The sequence below is a fragment of the Cydia splendana genome, chromosome 14, assembly GCF_910591565.1.
Source record: "Cydia splendana chromosome 14, ilCydSple1.2, whole genome shotgun sequence".
Classification (NCBI taxonomy): Eukaryota; Metazoa; Arthropoda; class Insecta; order Lepidoptera; family Tortricidae; genus Cydia; species Cydia splendana.
This window is the reverse complement of record NC_085973.1, coordinates 7,207,528-7,222,329: the sequence shown is the minus strand read 5'-3', so window position 1 is coordinate 7,222,329 and position 14,802 is coordinate 7,207,528. Positions and strand designations below refer to the sequence as shown.

Genomic DNA, 14,802 nt, shown 5'->3' with positions numbered 1-14,802 from the left:
AATAACACGTCCTCACCTGTAACCTGTAAATAATTAACATCGCCATCGTTCTAGAATTCCATTATCTAAGTGATTGACATCCCACGGGATCAGATGTTTCGTTCCAATCGCTCTCTAAGCATGAGTGAGTCGCAGGCTCAAAAATCCAAAATAAATACGTTCTCCTTTTACTCATAGTTATTACGGCTCTTGAGGTCAGCTTATAACGGTAAGATTGCGATCTCGAGTCTACCCAATACAAGCAATGGCAGGCATCCGCCTCTGCCTCCGGGGACGTCCATAACAGGCCCAAGTTATTGTAATGAGGAGGACAGGGATATTTATGCCCCGCCACGCGGCCCGAATAAACAATGAGGCCGCGACAGCCTCCCGGATATTCAATATAAAAGCATACCGAATTTCGTTATTTGCAACGTTATTTACTGAGTCAACATCACCGTCAGGTGTCATCTTATTGTGACGATATACGTAAATTGGGACGAATAAGCTACGTGAGGCAAGTAACCACTTTGTAACGGTATTGTGTTACGGTTTTTATCCATTTTACTTTGCGTATCGTGAATGAAAATATTATGTTCTCTGTAAAAGCACTCTTTTAAGTATCTTAATTAACGCGTTATTCGTAATTAAACTTCACCTAGACGAGTGTATTTGGTTAACTTAAAATAAAAGAACCTTTATTTCCGACTATAAATGCGCGTAATGTTTTCGGAATGATTATCATTACCTACTTTATTCGTACTATGAAATTTTACGTGTTGGCATTAGATAGGATTAATAATTGGTACAGTATTAATATCAGACTTAACCCGACGAGCCACGTTAATCTGAAATTAGAATTCGATTTGATTTGGATTATGCTACAGTCATGTTCATAATTAGCTGGAATAATTTGACGTTTGGGGGAACGTCGCATGCTCCTATATTATAACTAAGTACGTATTATAATAGGCCGTAATCGTGTGATTAAAGAAAATTATGCTGAATATTTAATAAAAGTTGTACTAAAAGTAAGTTAAAAGGACGACTTGGACGCATTTTATCCGGATTGGCGGGAAACTACAAAAGACAGGGTTGAGTGGAGGAAGCGAGGGGAGGCCTTTGCCCAGCAGTGGGACACCAAACCTGGCAAAAAAAATAAAAGGTATCCTAACTTGACCATTAGGAATACATAATCCTTCCTTTCATTTTATATTTTTACGGAATAACGTAATCGTAATGCAAATAAGTTGAAATTTACAACTAATTTCCAACTAAATAAAATATTCAATTAAATGCAAAATGAGTTAAAAGTAGAACCGCCTTTTTAAAATATGTACATACTACATATATGTATCACTACGTACTCTACGTAGGTAATATATGTATTACTACAGGTATAGGTATAACATATGAATCATAGCTGCAATGCTTCAGTCTCAAGGTAAAAGTATTCAAGTTTATCGACCCTATGAGCACATTAGGTACCTTTTTAAAAACTTGTTCACATTGAAAAGGGTCTTTGAAATCCTTTCACAATAGTAAGACGTCCTGTCTATGCGGAGGAAAATTATTTCCCCGACGACCTTTTGTCGGCGCCCGATTAAATATGGCGGACGGGCAATATGTGCCACTCCTTGTGAAAAGGGACCTTGAGGCGATGGCGCTTACGCTATTCTTAACCTTGGTGTTTATTGAAAATCGACCCTTCGAGACGTAAGCGTACATCGCTTGAAAGAACCTTTTTTAAACTCGACGACACTTGTTATGTTACCGCTGGATTATAACTTCTCCAAACTTGTCACATGTTAGGAAACGCGTAAGGAATATGACATTGACGTATTTTAATCTTGATAATATAGACCGGCGGTCGGCAACTTGCGGCCTGCGAGCCTCTTTGGCTATGTAATATTGAGAAACGACAATGTCTGATAAAGTTATAAATATTAACAAAGTGCGGCCCGCGTCAACTTACTCATCGTTAACTACGCTACTAAAACTACGCAAAAAAAGGTTGCCGACCGCTGATATAGACTATGCACACATGGAATAATTTTTATTTTGTCGAATATAAGTAGCTATGAAGGCGAAACTGCTCACTGTCATTTTTTGTCATAGACCTAAGAGCAATTAATTTTCTTTTTTTATTTACTTAGTGTGTTTTCCATTTACCTACGTACACCAGTGACGTATTATTGCGTTGCGTTTTTTTGAAATCCTTTGAGTCAACATCTTTTGAACAGCGGTGTCGACGATCCTAAGATTTCTAGTTTACCGCCAACATCGAAAAATCGGAAAACGTTATCTGCCTCTCTATCCCACAAATATGCAAGAGCGATAGAGACGCCGATAGAAAAAGGCACCAGGCATTATTTTGACGTCTCTATTATTTAATTCGCAGTGACTCATCGCACATTTCCTTTGCGTGTCGATCCAAAGACGAACCATAACGTCAAATATTACCAAGCTTTACTGACGGCCCGATTCGAACAATGCTTATAAGATGTCACAGCGATACGATACTGATCTGTCAGTGTCAAAAGCAGGGACCGTTACCGGTATAAGTAACTAAAAATCGAAATATCTCATAGCATTTACAATATTTCTTTGACATTGACATAATAGAATAGTAAATTAAGGTTTAAAATATTCGTGATATCGAAATAGCACATTGGTTAATTTGTATGAAAAATATAGGTACCGGTATTCGATCCCTTGTCAAAAGTGACGTTCGTGGTTGAGAAATGTCTCATTTGACACTGACAGATCAGTATCGTATCGCTGTGACATCTTATAAGTATTGTTCGAATGAAAAAATGACACTTTTGACACTGACAGACAGTATCGTATCGCTATGACATCTTATAAGTATTATTCGAATCAGGCCGTGAATCATTTTACATAATGCCGGTGCCGCAACCCATATTTTATGGAATCAATAAACCGAGTAAATCTTCAAGCAATTCCTGACAACCACTTTCTCCGGTATGATTGAGTGTTCAATCATTCTGGGGGCCGATTCGACTGGTCTTAATGACGGCTCAAGACATGACAACTATAAGGCAAATTTTTGAAAAAATGTGAGTTTGATGGAAAACTCACCAATTTAACTTAACAATTTTATATGTATAAGCTGTTTCTTTACATCCCAGACTATAAAACTTGATTATCCAATTTACTACCGAATCATCCCTTTTTGTACCAAGTTTGCAACTGAACTGTCATTTTACTATATGGAGTAAAATTTAGATCATGACGAAGATAATTATGTAAAATAATCATTTTTACGGCCAGATTTTAATATCGGTCAAGTAAAGAAGCTTTCACCAAAATTATAATATTTGAATGTAGGTACCTATAAACAAAAACGCGAGATTACCTGTTCAAAAACCGGTACCGGCATTAAATCCAGATAGGTAATATCACGAAAACTCAAAATACACTGCAGAAATAGGTCATTGCCTCGGGTTTGCATACGGATCTTTATTGGTTTCGACCATCAGTCATGTCATGAGTCACGCGGTTGCGAAATGCGCTTATGAGCTGTTGGTAGCAATTCGTGTCAGTATTATTAAACACAATTGCGGTTTCTGTCTATGACCATCATCATAGAGTAAACAATGGAATCACCTTGTGATAGAAAATTTTAACTTTCCGTAGCCAAATTACTTGTATAAACTAATCTACTAGTACCTAAGTAATCCATCGAAATTTCTTATTTATTACCTTGTGAGCGAGACTGATTTTATGTTTTAACGAACAAGCCTTTCTTGGTAGTCTTGGCCTGTCACACTATTTATCATCGTCTAGTAACCAGGGATCGGAACCGGTTTATTGCAAAAACTTCGAAATACATAACCATATTTTTCGAATTAAGTATTTTAAACTCGAAATGTAGGACTCAGTTGTGTATTTAGGTTACGACTTCGTATTATTAGATTGCCCAATTAGAAATGAAATAAATAACAAACAACGAAAAAATACCGTTTTCGTTCCCATACAAAAAATACGGGTATCCGATCCCCAACACAACCCTTATTGAGCTTACCGTGGGGCTAGGTCGATTTCTGTATGTCTTCGTGTGTATTGACAATTTGAGATATTTTTTTACATGTCCTAGCGTTAGGCCCCCGCTGTTTGAAAATAAATGAATAATAAATAAATAATTACACTTATATATGTTATGTTACTAATACCGGTAATTACAACTAAAAAAAAACAAAAATCAGTCTTCAAAGTTCCAAAAAAGTACAGAAAAAGTTTTATAGAAACTGGTACCTGTACCCAGTGCGCAAATTCAGCTGTTCAATATTCTGAATTTAATCCATAAAATGGAAAGAGGAAGACTGAAACACTAGATCTAAAACCACATAATGTAGTCACTGAACCTGCGATAAATAGTGGATTTCCCTTTTATGCAAAGCGTTGCCAAATAATCTTCAACACGAGACAATGGCTGGGAAATAACCTTGCTTGGCCGGATTATGCGTGAGTGCGATGAATTTCAATTAGAAGACTTTAAGTAATTTAATTGTGTAATGTATTAATAGATATGTACCATGTTAGTACGTTATACGGTGGATAAAAATGTAATTGAACATACAGAACAGACTCACATCACTATTCGAAGTAATATTCGAAGGAGATCTGCTTATTGACCGAAGCGAAGCGAAGGTCTACGTTTTGACTCGGGCGTTTTGCTTTTGTATGTCCGGATGTTCTCCTCTACAGGTCGCAATTCTTAATCGATTCTCGTGAAATTTTGTAACCGAATTCTATAAACCGATAATTTTTTTTTGTCGAGCCGGATTTTGAAAATTTTTCAAAATGGTAAAGTTGTGATAGCTCGCGCTTATACAAATAGTCGTATCGGTATCATAAGAGTGTATTCTTTTTGAGATATGTTTATAGATTAAATGGCCAAACATTCAGAACATTTATTTCGCTGGTTTCGGAGGTATTGAGATATTTGATTTTAACTAAATTTAACTTGAGAATGAGTAGCTAAATTTCGTCAGCATATCTAAGAACTATTTGGCTCAGTTTGTAAACGTTCGCTTTTTTTGTTTGCACAGAGGGTCTGGGTTCGATCCCCAGTAATTGTATGCTGGGATATTATAACTTTTTGTATTTTTTTACACATACATTTCGTATTGTTTTTTTTTAATTTACTATATTTAAAGCTCTTAGCACCATGTTATTTAAAGCTCTGCTCGCGAGGTCTACAGCTCACAGAGCCACTAGTTTTATGAGGATATGCTACTTATGGTATGTTGCATTGCAATTCAATTAGAGTTATTTTGAAAGATAATAAATCGATATTGTCTTACCAAACTATTATTAAAAAAAAATTTTTTTTTGCATAAATACAATTATTCGAAGTGGAGAAAATTCTTATTGAATGTTTGCGCAAGATTTGTACTTATCTGTCAATATTTTGATTATTGGTTGTGGCGAAGCTCTGAGTCAATGTCACGTGAATCTGTACAGTGAAAAATAATATAAAACGTTCGAAATACAAACGTTTGCTAAAGGAAACGCAATTAACAAACAACCGAATAAGAGATAAAGAAGCAAACGAAGTCCACAAAATAAATGAACGACTACGCTAAAGGATACTGCTAAATAGCAGAGCGATAACATCAGTGCTAGTGACGACGCATCATGTCGCGATAAACCCCCAATAAAATGGCCTGGAAGCACAGTAAGTATAACAAGGATTGGAGTATCCAGTAGGCTAGTTTAGAAATTTTGTGGCTCGCGTCTACTAGTATTAGTATGTGCTGTAGTGCCGTAAATGAAAATAACTAAATCATCGTTGTATTGGATCCCAAGGAACACGTCAGTGGATTAAAGTGTGTTTCTTAAATTGTACACTGGACGCAACATAACCCTCGGCCGTAGGCTTCAATACTACGATCTTAAGGGGCCCACTGATTAACAGTCCGCCGGACGGTATCGGCCTGTCAGTTAGGACAAAATTTTGATAGTTCCGAACAACTGACAGGCCGATACCGTCCGGCGGACTGATAATCAGTGGGCCCCTTTATACCATGAATCTTTCAATCAAGTTTGCGAAAAATCAGCACTATTAGCAGCCAAATCCGCGATCGGTCACGGACAATTAAATTTTGAAACTTAATTAGGTTAGGTTAATAAATATTAGGTACTGATCATATAAGTCTACTGCGGCAAAACGGCCTAACACTACGGCCGGATTATTGGACGGGGCCTTATCGAGCGACATAGTCTGCCCCAAATTGAGTGAGCAAGAATTATGGCCAAAGTTCCGACACGCCGCGAATTAAACATAATGAAGATTACGATTAGATAAAAACTTGCGGTAAACATCTCAATAATTCTTCCGCCATCTTCGATCGCGTCGCGTAAAATGAAGCAGGCGAAATGGAACGCATTAAAATCAATCAGTTTTCTCTTTCAAATGAAATCAGAAGTGATGAACCAAGACTATTTGAAAAACAATCATACTAATACACTTTCTCGATCTAAATTGCATTTGAGAGTAATCTAAACCTTTATTGAAATAAAATTCAATCCTTATTAGATTCCAAAACCAATGTTTGTTAAACGTTTTCAGCTAATAAAAGTAATATTAAGGAGCCGAGACACGCCAAGAGGGAGGAAATGAAAGGGACGAGAGTGAAATTGGAAAAACTTGTTACAGAATTACTCGGGATGAAAAAAGGAGAAAATGAATAGGCCCTAGTAAAAGTTGGCGGAACAAGCTACGCTTAGCTACTTTATTTACCTGGGGGACGCTATTTGTTTAAATCTAATAAAACGCTTTTCACTTGGTAGTTGTAAGGGATAGGTAGTAATAAAGTTTTTATTGCTTTCATAATACAATTTTGAAACTGCTACATAGAAACTTAAAGTAATTTACCCTGTTCTGATTCGAAATGACAACAGGACCGAATTAAGATGTAGTTTATTGGATCCGTAATAATATCATATTATTGCTTTTTCCTTAAAAAAATCTATTATGTAGGTACTCAGGAGATACAGATGACGGAAGCGAATTCCGTTCCTTAGCAGTAATAAACAATAAATAGGAATTTTAATTGCTTTGGAATTGAAATGTAGAAAAGAAATGTTGATCAGGCTTATAAATTCGTGCAGCAGCCGTTGGGTTTTCCACTGAAAACTCACGAAAAATAAAAGATAAATTAATCAATGACAAGACAAAGCTTCCGTACTAACCTTTTACTCCAGTTTCCGATCTCAGCGTAGCGCCGGCCGTTAGTACATCCGCTCCTCCGCACTTCATTTCCTCTAAACGCCTGCACCGAGTTCCCGTTAGGTGTTAATATTCCGTTGGAGCCGTTATTGTTCCGCTCCCTGTTCCTCGGGAACGTCCCGGTGCCGGAGCGGAAGGTCCCGAGCTGGGGGGTTTGGGTGTCGGGGCTGAACTGTTGGAGTGGAATCGTCACGTTCCCGCTCCAACTCTTACGGTTCACGGCGAAAGTTTTGAACGTCCCATTGCCGTTTGTCGGCGACGGAATCGCTCCACAGAAACTGCTCCTATTATGGCTGTTTTTAATCAGCGCACTGTTCTGCAGAGACACTTGTGGCTTGATGGGCACAAGAGGGGATGCCTGGTCAACTGACATCGTCCCAACTGTAGGTAAAACTTTTTTTCACATCTACATTTTTGTCTGCAAAGAAGAAACAACGATGTTAGACGCTAATAATCAAAACCTTGTAGTTATTTCCAGAGTTGTTTTATCTCTACTAATGAAAATGGCCTAGTTATAAACTGATTAATATGAAGACTAATTGCGACTTGCGAGTCCCTGACACGTCAATAAATGTTATGAATGCACGTTTATCAAGTCCCGGTTTGAATGAAGAACCCATCGCACAATAGGGTTCAATTTAGGTTAATAGGTATTCGTGTTCCGCAATATCATTCTGTAATAGACGTAGTAAACATCAAGTACTTACGAAAGAGTTTTTGGCGATTAAACCAATAATATTTATTGTAAAACGAAGCAGAAAGTCACACATATGTATAGAAGTAATATACTTAATTTGTGCATAATCTAAAGTAGAACAGCATCAGGTAATAGTCATGCTAAACTTGGCGTCCTATATCACCCATTGTTGCCAATTGCATTCAGATTAAACTCGAAACTCATTTGTTTCCTCACCTTGACCCGCTCTCACATCTCTTTACGGAAATTCAATTCTCTTTTTAAATCAACTCAATACGTTCTTAATGGCTTGTTTTCGGAATCAATTTCATTAAAATGAATATGTTGCACACGTCAGCATGAAAGGAAGAACTTTTGTATTTTGATAAAACTGCGGGCCGATTTTCCCAATCTGCAGTCTGCACTGCAGTGAAGAGTTGAAAACTAGATTTAATATTGCAAATAAAGCTTGTATCGACTTCAGTCGGAAACTTTTTATTTTAGTGAAGAACATTCTGAAGCAAACACACAGAAACTAGGATTTATTACGTGCTACAAACTAAATACACCCGCGGTCTATTTTGTCAAGTAGCATCTAAAACAACCTGATCATCAAGCACAGAGCTTTTAATGCTAACGTTGTTTTGAATGTACCATCGTCGACAAAGTAACAACCCATTTATCAACCTTATCGCGACGAGACAAGGCCTGTTAATGGTCAGTTTAAGTGTTTTGTTAGTAGGTACTCGTCTAAGAAGCCGCGAAGAAATTTCGCCGCCGCTCCGTCCGGCGGACGCGGTCAATTTTGCATGCCCCGGTCCACTCACGCGCAACAACGTTACACCACTATTACACAACCATTAGGCTACTTACATAATTACCAAATTCAATAGAGATTCGTTTCGTTATAGTGTAAAGATTTGTTCTGATGATGAATGTGTAAGGTGTATTGGTGTGCTCATTAGGTATATTCACGTGTGTATTTGAAACCTTTTATGGCATGAGAACAAGATACAATGAGGATTTGCCAAGCGGAATGCTAAAGATAAATTTCTTTTATAACGAATGGGAACTTCGTACTATTGTCTTGACAAGTGATGTCTATAAAAATAGGTTGAAGTCTAATGTAAATATTAACGCCATCTGTTTCTCGTAATCATTATACTATTGTTCAGCACATTAATAAAGTCTTAAGTTCTTATATTGGTATGATAAATATTGAAAGTGATCATTAGTCATTATCCAACGATTTATCCATGTAATCGAGCGTTGGCCGTTCACTTTGAAAATCTTTAATGGATAATTGCAATAAATGTGAATGTTTATGTATGAGCAATTTTAGTATGATTATAGATTATTTTCTATTACCCACATATATCACATGAGAAATGACCTCGAAACTCCCGTGTTACTGTACAGAATAACAACTTCCGAAGGTTGATTGACCCAAATGCTTTTCTTTTCTCTGGAAAAGTGTTACAAACATAATAAAATACGGTGTTTTTTCCACTAGAGCGGTAATAGAAGCCGTCAATGTAACGTTAGAGCGTAAGAGCGTGTCCAAAGTGTCAGATTATCTAATATCGATTAGGGACGCGCCATTCTATGAGTTAGTCACAGCCTTTTTTACTTGCATTGGACCACTCTGTTTGCTTTTTATGGGTTTACTTAGTTTTATTGCAGAAATCACGAATTTAATGACAACGAATTTAACAACCCCAAATTTAAGTTTACAGTTATATAGGTAGTGAGTGACTACTTATATAACTACTACTAGTGACCGTTACCTACCTACTTCATTCATTTCGTTTTCATTGCATTCCAAATTTGCAATTTCGAACATGCATACATCTTGATCTATTCAGTACAGGGGCCGAATACCGGTATATTTACAAACTAACCGGTATTCAATTTCGGTATCACGGTTGTTTATGTATATTTTTGCACTTATTAATTTAACTAATCTGATCAATCATTATCCTTACCTAAATACTGTTCTATAATATTAAATAAATATTGTGAATGCTATGAGAAATGCTATGAGATATTTAGATTTTTAGTTATACCGGCAACGGTCCCTGATTCAGTATAATTTAATTTTATCATTATAAAAACATTAACACTCGGAAGAATAAATAGATCGTAAGAGTAGGAATAACATAGGTACACTATCAATAATGTTATTACTAAAGGCACACTTTGACGGGTTTATAATGTTCCTATTACCTAATCGATTTAATGTGCAATACTTGTCTCATTATAATTTTATTTTACTGCATCAGAGGCATTCAGAGATCAAAAATCACATTTGTCGTTTGTATGTGTACTATTTGCCTGTCGCACGGGGAATAAATGGAATAATGTCATTTGAACACGAATATCTATTCGAACACAATTTCAGTGAGACGTGACTGACTGGTTTCGGCAATAAATTTACAAGTCAACGGACCATTGTAGAACAGAATTTGCAAAGCGGACGAGATCGAGAGGCGAGTCAAGATCTTGATTCGACTAGTATAACTTGATCTTCAGATAGGTACTAGTAGTACACCTTCTATCGTAATGTAAGGTTTTTTAAACTGGTATGTCTCTGACATTGAATAATTTCAATGTTAGTATGTCTCACAACAGTTTAAATTCGATTATGATATGTCTCTGCCTTCGAATCGTTGAGTTTAGCAAGCAATTGTAATGACACCTGGCCTTGACTGAATAGATGAAGCAAGTGCCTCGTATAATAAAATAAGCTATATAATTATTATCAATGTTATTAAACAGCCAATAAACAATTTTAATAGTTTATTGAATTAGTTTTTTTGCACGTAAAATATTAAATGGATTCGTTTTAAGTTCCTAACTAGAGCCATAAATAGACACACGCAGATTTCTCCATATAAATGAATCTTAAGTATCGCCTGTTATTATATTGTTGTAAAGAACACCTACACCACAAGGTATATTATACCTATAAGTACATAAAGATCAGAATAAACACAAAATTTTAAGTATGATTTTTAAAAAGGTTATAAAAACTGTATCCAGTAAGTACTTACATGCATAAATAAAGAACGAGTAAACAAATACAAAAAAAGTGAGCAGATTTATCTTGTTTACTCATATTAGTTAACATTAAAGTTACTTAACCTAACTCAAGACCATTGTTGTTCTAGTTCATTACTTTATAATGGCTTTAACACTTTAGATAACTCCTGTTTAAATAAGATAATGTACAATGTAACAGGTTACCAAAATTCAAATTAGGTACAAGGTGTTTAAACGCGATAAAAATCGAAAATAAAATTTTCGCGCTATCTCTTTTCGTCAACCCTGTTAATGAAAAAGGACAAACGGATATTATTTAAATTTGGAACTGCCTAACTACCTGGACTTATTATTCCAATGGCATCTTACCGCAAGCGTGCGTTTACCTCGGACGAACCAGCTAAACAGTGACCTCTTATTACACAATACTGTCTATGGCGCTAAAGGTCGTACTAAATCGGTTTCTTTGAATTGAATTTTCGCTAAGCGAGTTTGTCCCGATCATCTGCCTGGAAGGTGCGTTTGCGCAGCGCAGGTGGTTTAGTATAATTGGACTTTTACCAGCAATCGTCATTATTATAGCAATTAACAAGCTGGCCTTCACAATTAAGCACGTGCCTCTCAAATTGCATTATTATGGAGAAGTGGGATAACGGATATTTGTTTTTACCGCGAAAGTCTAAGAATTTATTGAAAAGTATTCCAATTAACATCAGGTATGTTGTTAATTACTCGTCTATTGCATTTCCTATAATTTTGTATAGGTATTTACATACCTACTTAACTAAGTGAGATTACAGAGCATTTTGTTACATCAGTTGAATTTTGAGGCATTTTGTAATTAAATTTGCATTTTGGGCCTTTTAAATCATCAGAGCTTTATGAAGATACCTCCTAATAGATAAACAACATCAAGTGTTCCAAGTTTCCAACCCTATAGCGCAATGAGTTTCCAACTCTTCACAAGTTTTGTTTTTCAACATCTGTTTGACAAGCGTCTTTAAAAAAATCAAACACAATTTTTCCTCACCACTGGCTGTACCAACCAACCGTAAACCAACCAACAATCAGTCGTGTAGCTACAAGTCGGCTACCTATACTTACTTAAGACAATAGTCAACAAAAGGCTCGGTTCTCAGGCTGGAATGTCAACATTGAAGTGAATCAGGGCTTGCGCAACCTACCCAAGGACCCGAACGCACGTGCGCCGGAGCAGCGACTGGTTTTACTCTTAGCGAATAAACTAAGGAAAGGACTGTCATTTTATTTTACGTTTGAATTCAATAGGTAATTGGGTCAAGAGACAACAGTAATTCTGCTAACATGCTTTGTTGATGGCTTATGATAGAAGAGGGTATCACAAGTCATAATCATATTTAGTTAATTCATAAAACTACGTAATAGCTAATTTAAAAACTATCTTACAAAATGATGGCAACTAGTAACAAGAAAAAAACGAAGTCGAATACGCAAAAACAAACACGATGTTGTTGAAGTAGATTCCGAGTGTTGCAATAAAATAGTGTTTTTATAACTTTTCTTGCAATCAAGCATTCAACTTAAAATTATCTGAGTCTCGCATAAAAAGTATAAAAACCGTTGCAAATTTTAAGCACTTTGACACTGTCGCCGCAAATTCAAATTCTTTACACTTCGCTTCCTCTTCGGCTATTTGAACAAAAGGTTTTATTGATGCTCCATAGACAATAAACACAGTTCCGAAACCGGAAGCAACTAGCCGTAATGGATTATTAATAATACGTGCCTGACTCGACTACAATCCTTTTTCGTTATTATTGTTTTTTTTATTACAGAACACCTGTGAAGTCTAACAAGGTTATGCCGGGTGATTTCGATTTATGTCAGGGGTCTATAAAATAATTCTTTTTTTTTTTCAACCGAGTGGCAATCACATCTCTCTTACCACCAAGTGATGACATGGCCAAAAAAACCTGTAACTCACTTTGCCCTGTACTTATTCTGTATCTAACACACAATACGCTCTTCTTCTTAGAAGGTTTTCTTAATGAATTACGGCTACTTTTTGAGTTCCTTTTATTATTTTCTACGATCGATATTGTAGATAATAATGATATACAGGATGGCTAAAAAATAAATGCATTCCCGTTGCCAGGGAGGTTTTGGGATTATTAAGTTTCTGTTCCAGGTGACAAATTGTATACTTCTTTTCTTAACAACTTTCTGAAATGTTGACAAGCACGTAAATATTGAGGGTTACTTTTTGTCTATATTTTACAAATAAAGGAACTGTTTACATTCAAATCCATATTTGAAACGTATATATAAAATGAATCCGGAGGGTGTCCATTGTATGAATTTGTACAAAAGATAGATGTCATTTATGGCATTTGCATAATAAAGAAATTATGAATTGCAGTTTAGACGGGATATTGTTGCACGTGTTTTGTGGCAATTATTAATCTTTGCGGATTATTTTTTTGCAAAAAAATATGTAACCAACAATTTTTGAGGAAGTAGGTAATTTTCGTGTTCACTTAGGCATGGATTGTAATTAGACTTAAATAGTTAAATATGAGGAAAATGCACGCTTACTTGAATAATAAGGTGTTTATATGGATGAATTTAGTTGTTAAAAGGAAACACGTGTAATACTGTTTTAAAAGCACCCGCAATAACTGAGGCATGCTGCATCAGTCACATTTCTCTTAGAGGTGTTTAATAAAAATATGCGTAGGTACTTAATAGACGTGCGCGCCGCCGCGGCGCGCCGCCGCCATAAGGAGACAGCGCGCCGCCGCCGCCGCCGGTAGTCTAAAATTCGCGCCGAGACATAACCCGCAAGAGGGTACAAATTTAAAATCAATGGATATAAAGCACGTGCAACGTGCCTAGCTTTAGCGTTCCGACTGTTCCGTGTTTTTAAATTCATTGCTTGATTTATTTTAACCCTTAAATCGATAACGTCACCTATACTGGACATCCCAAGAAAAAAATTCTGCGTTAAGTAAGAAAATATTGGGAACCAGTGTGAACATAATCTTTTTGTCAAAGTCCTACAGAACGCAGAACTTGCAAGGAAGCATCCGACAGACTGACATTTTCCCCTTATTTTTTTTTTTTTTATATGACAGTATTAAGCAGCGTTAAAACGTGTAATAGGTTACTAACTGGTCTGTTTTTTACGTGGCAATATGATTTACATAAAACTGTTTTGTGTTTATGGGTAAAAACAAGTGTAAAAGGTGTAATGTCCATTATTTTGCCCGTTGTCGATTAAACGGCACTTTTGCTAAGTCCAATATGTTGGACGTTGCCAAGTATGCGAAGAGTAAAATTATTAAATTTTCTGGTAGTTTTTGTGGTAAATAAATTAAATAGAGGGATGTTAGGTGTTTCTAAACGTTCTAAAAAGTCATTACTTGCGGTAATACAACGTAATGAACCAAATAGATTAAAAAAAAATATTATTATGGTTTTTTTTTTCCTGTGGATGTGGTGTATGTATGAGTGTGTGTGGATTTGTTTTCATCAAGAGACAGACCCGATTTCATTTGAGAAATTTATTACGAAAATTTAGATAAAAGTGCATGCATTATTGTAAAAACCATTGCTCAGATGTGACTGCTTCCTAGGATACCCCGCTAAGTTAGATTTAATGTGAAATAAATTACGTCAATGACTGGTAAAATTTTACCACCTACGAGATATGAAGTTATTGCAAAAATATAAAAATAATAGGTTTCACTTACTTACTTAAATTCATTACATAAGTTGACATTATCAGTAAGTGTATTTCTAATTAAAAAATGCAATTATTCTATATTTATTTAAAAAAATATGAACTGGACTAAAAAACCCTTATACA

The 14,802-nt window shown here is 35.9% G+C and overlaps 1 protein-coding gene across 6 annotated transcripts in view; it reads right to left on the bottom strand.

The window, feature by feature from the left end:
- Positions 1 to 14,802, bottom strand: part of LOC134797134 (protein sprint) — a 197,258-nt gene that overhangs the window by 128,048 nt on the left and 54,408 nt on the right. For 5 of the 6 annotated variants that reach the window (XM_063769376.1, XM_063769377.1, XM_063769373.1 and 2 more), the window contains exon 2: positions 7,201 to 7,655. The exons of the other annotated variant lie outside the window; for it this stretch is intronic. In XM_063769376.1, the coding sequence (XP_063625446.1) occupies positions 7,201 to 7,610 (410 nt within the window). In that variant the 5' untranslated portion in view covers positions 7,611 to 7,655. The remainder of the gene's footprint in view (positions 1 to 7,200; positions 7,656 to 14,802) is intronic. 6 annotated transcript variants of the gene reach the window in all.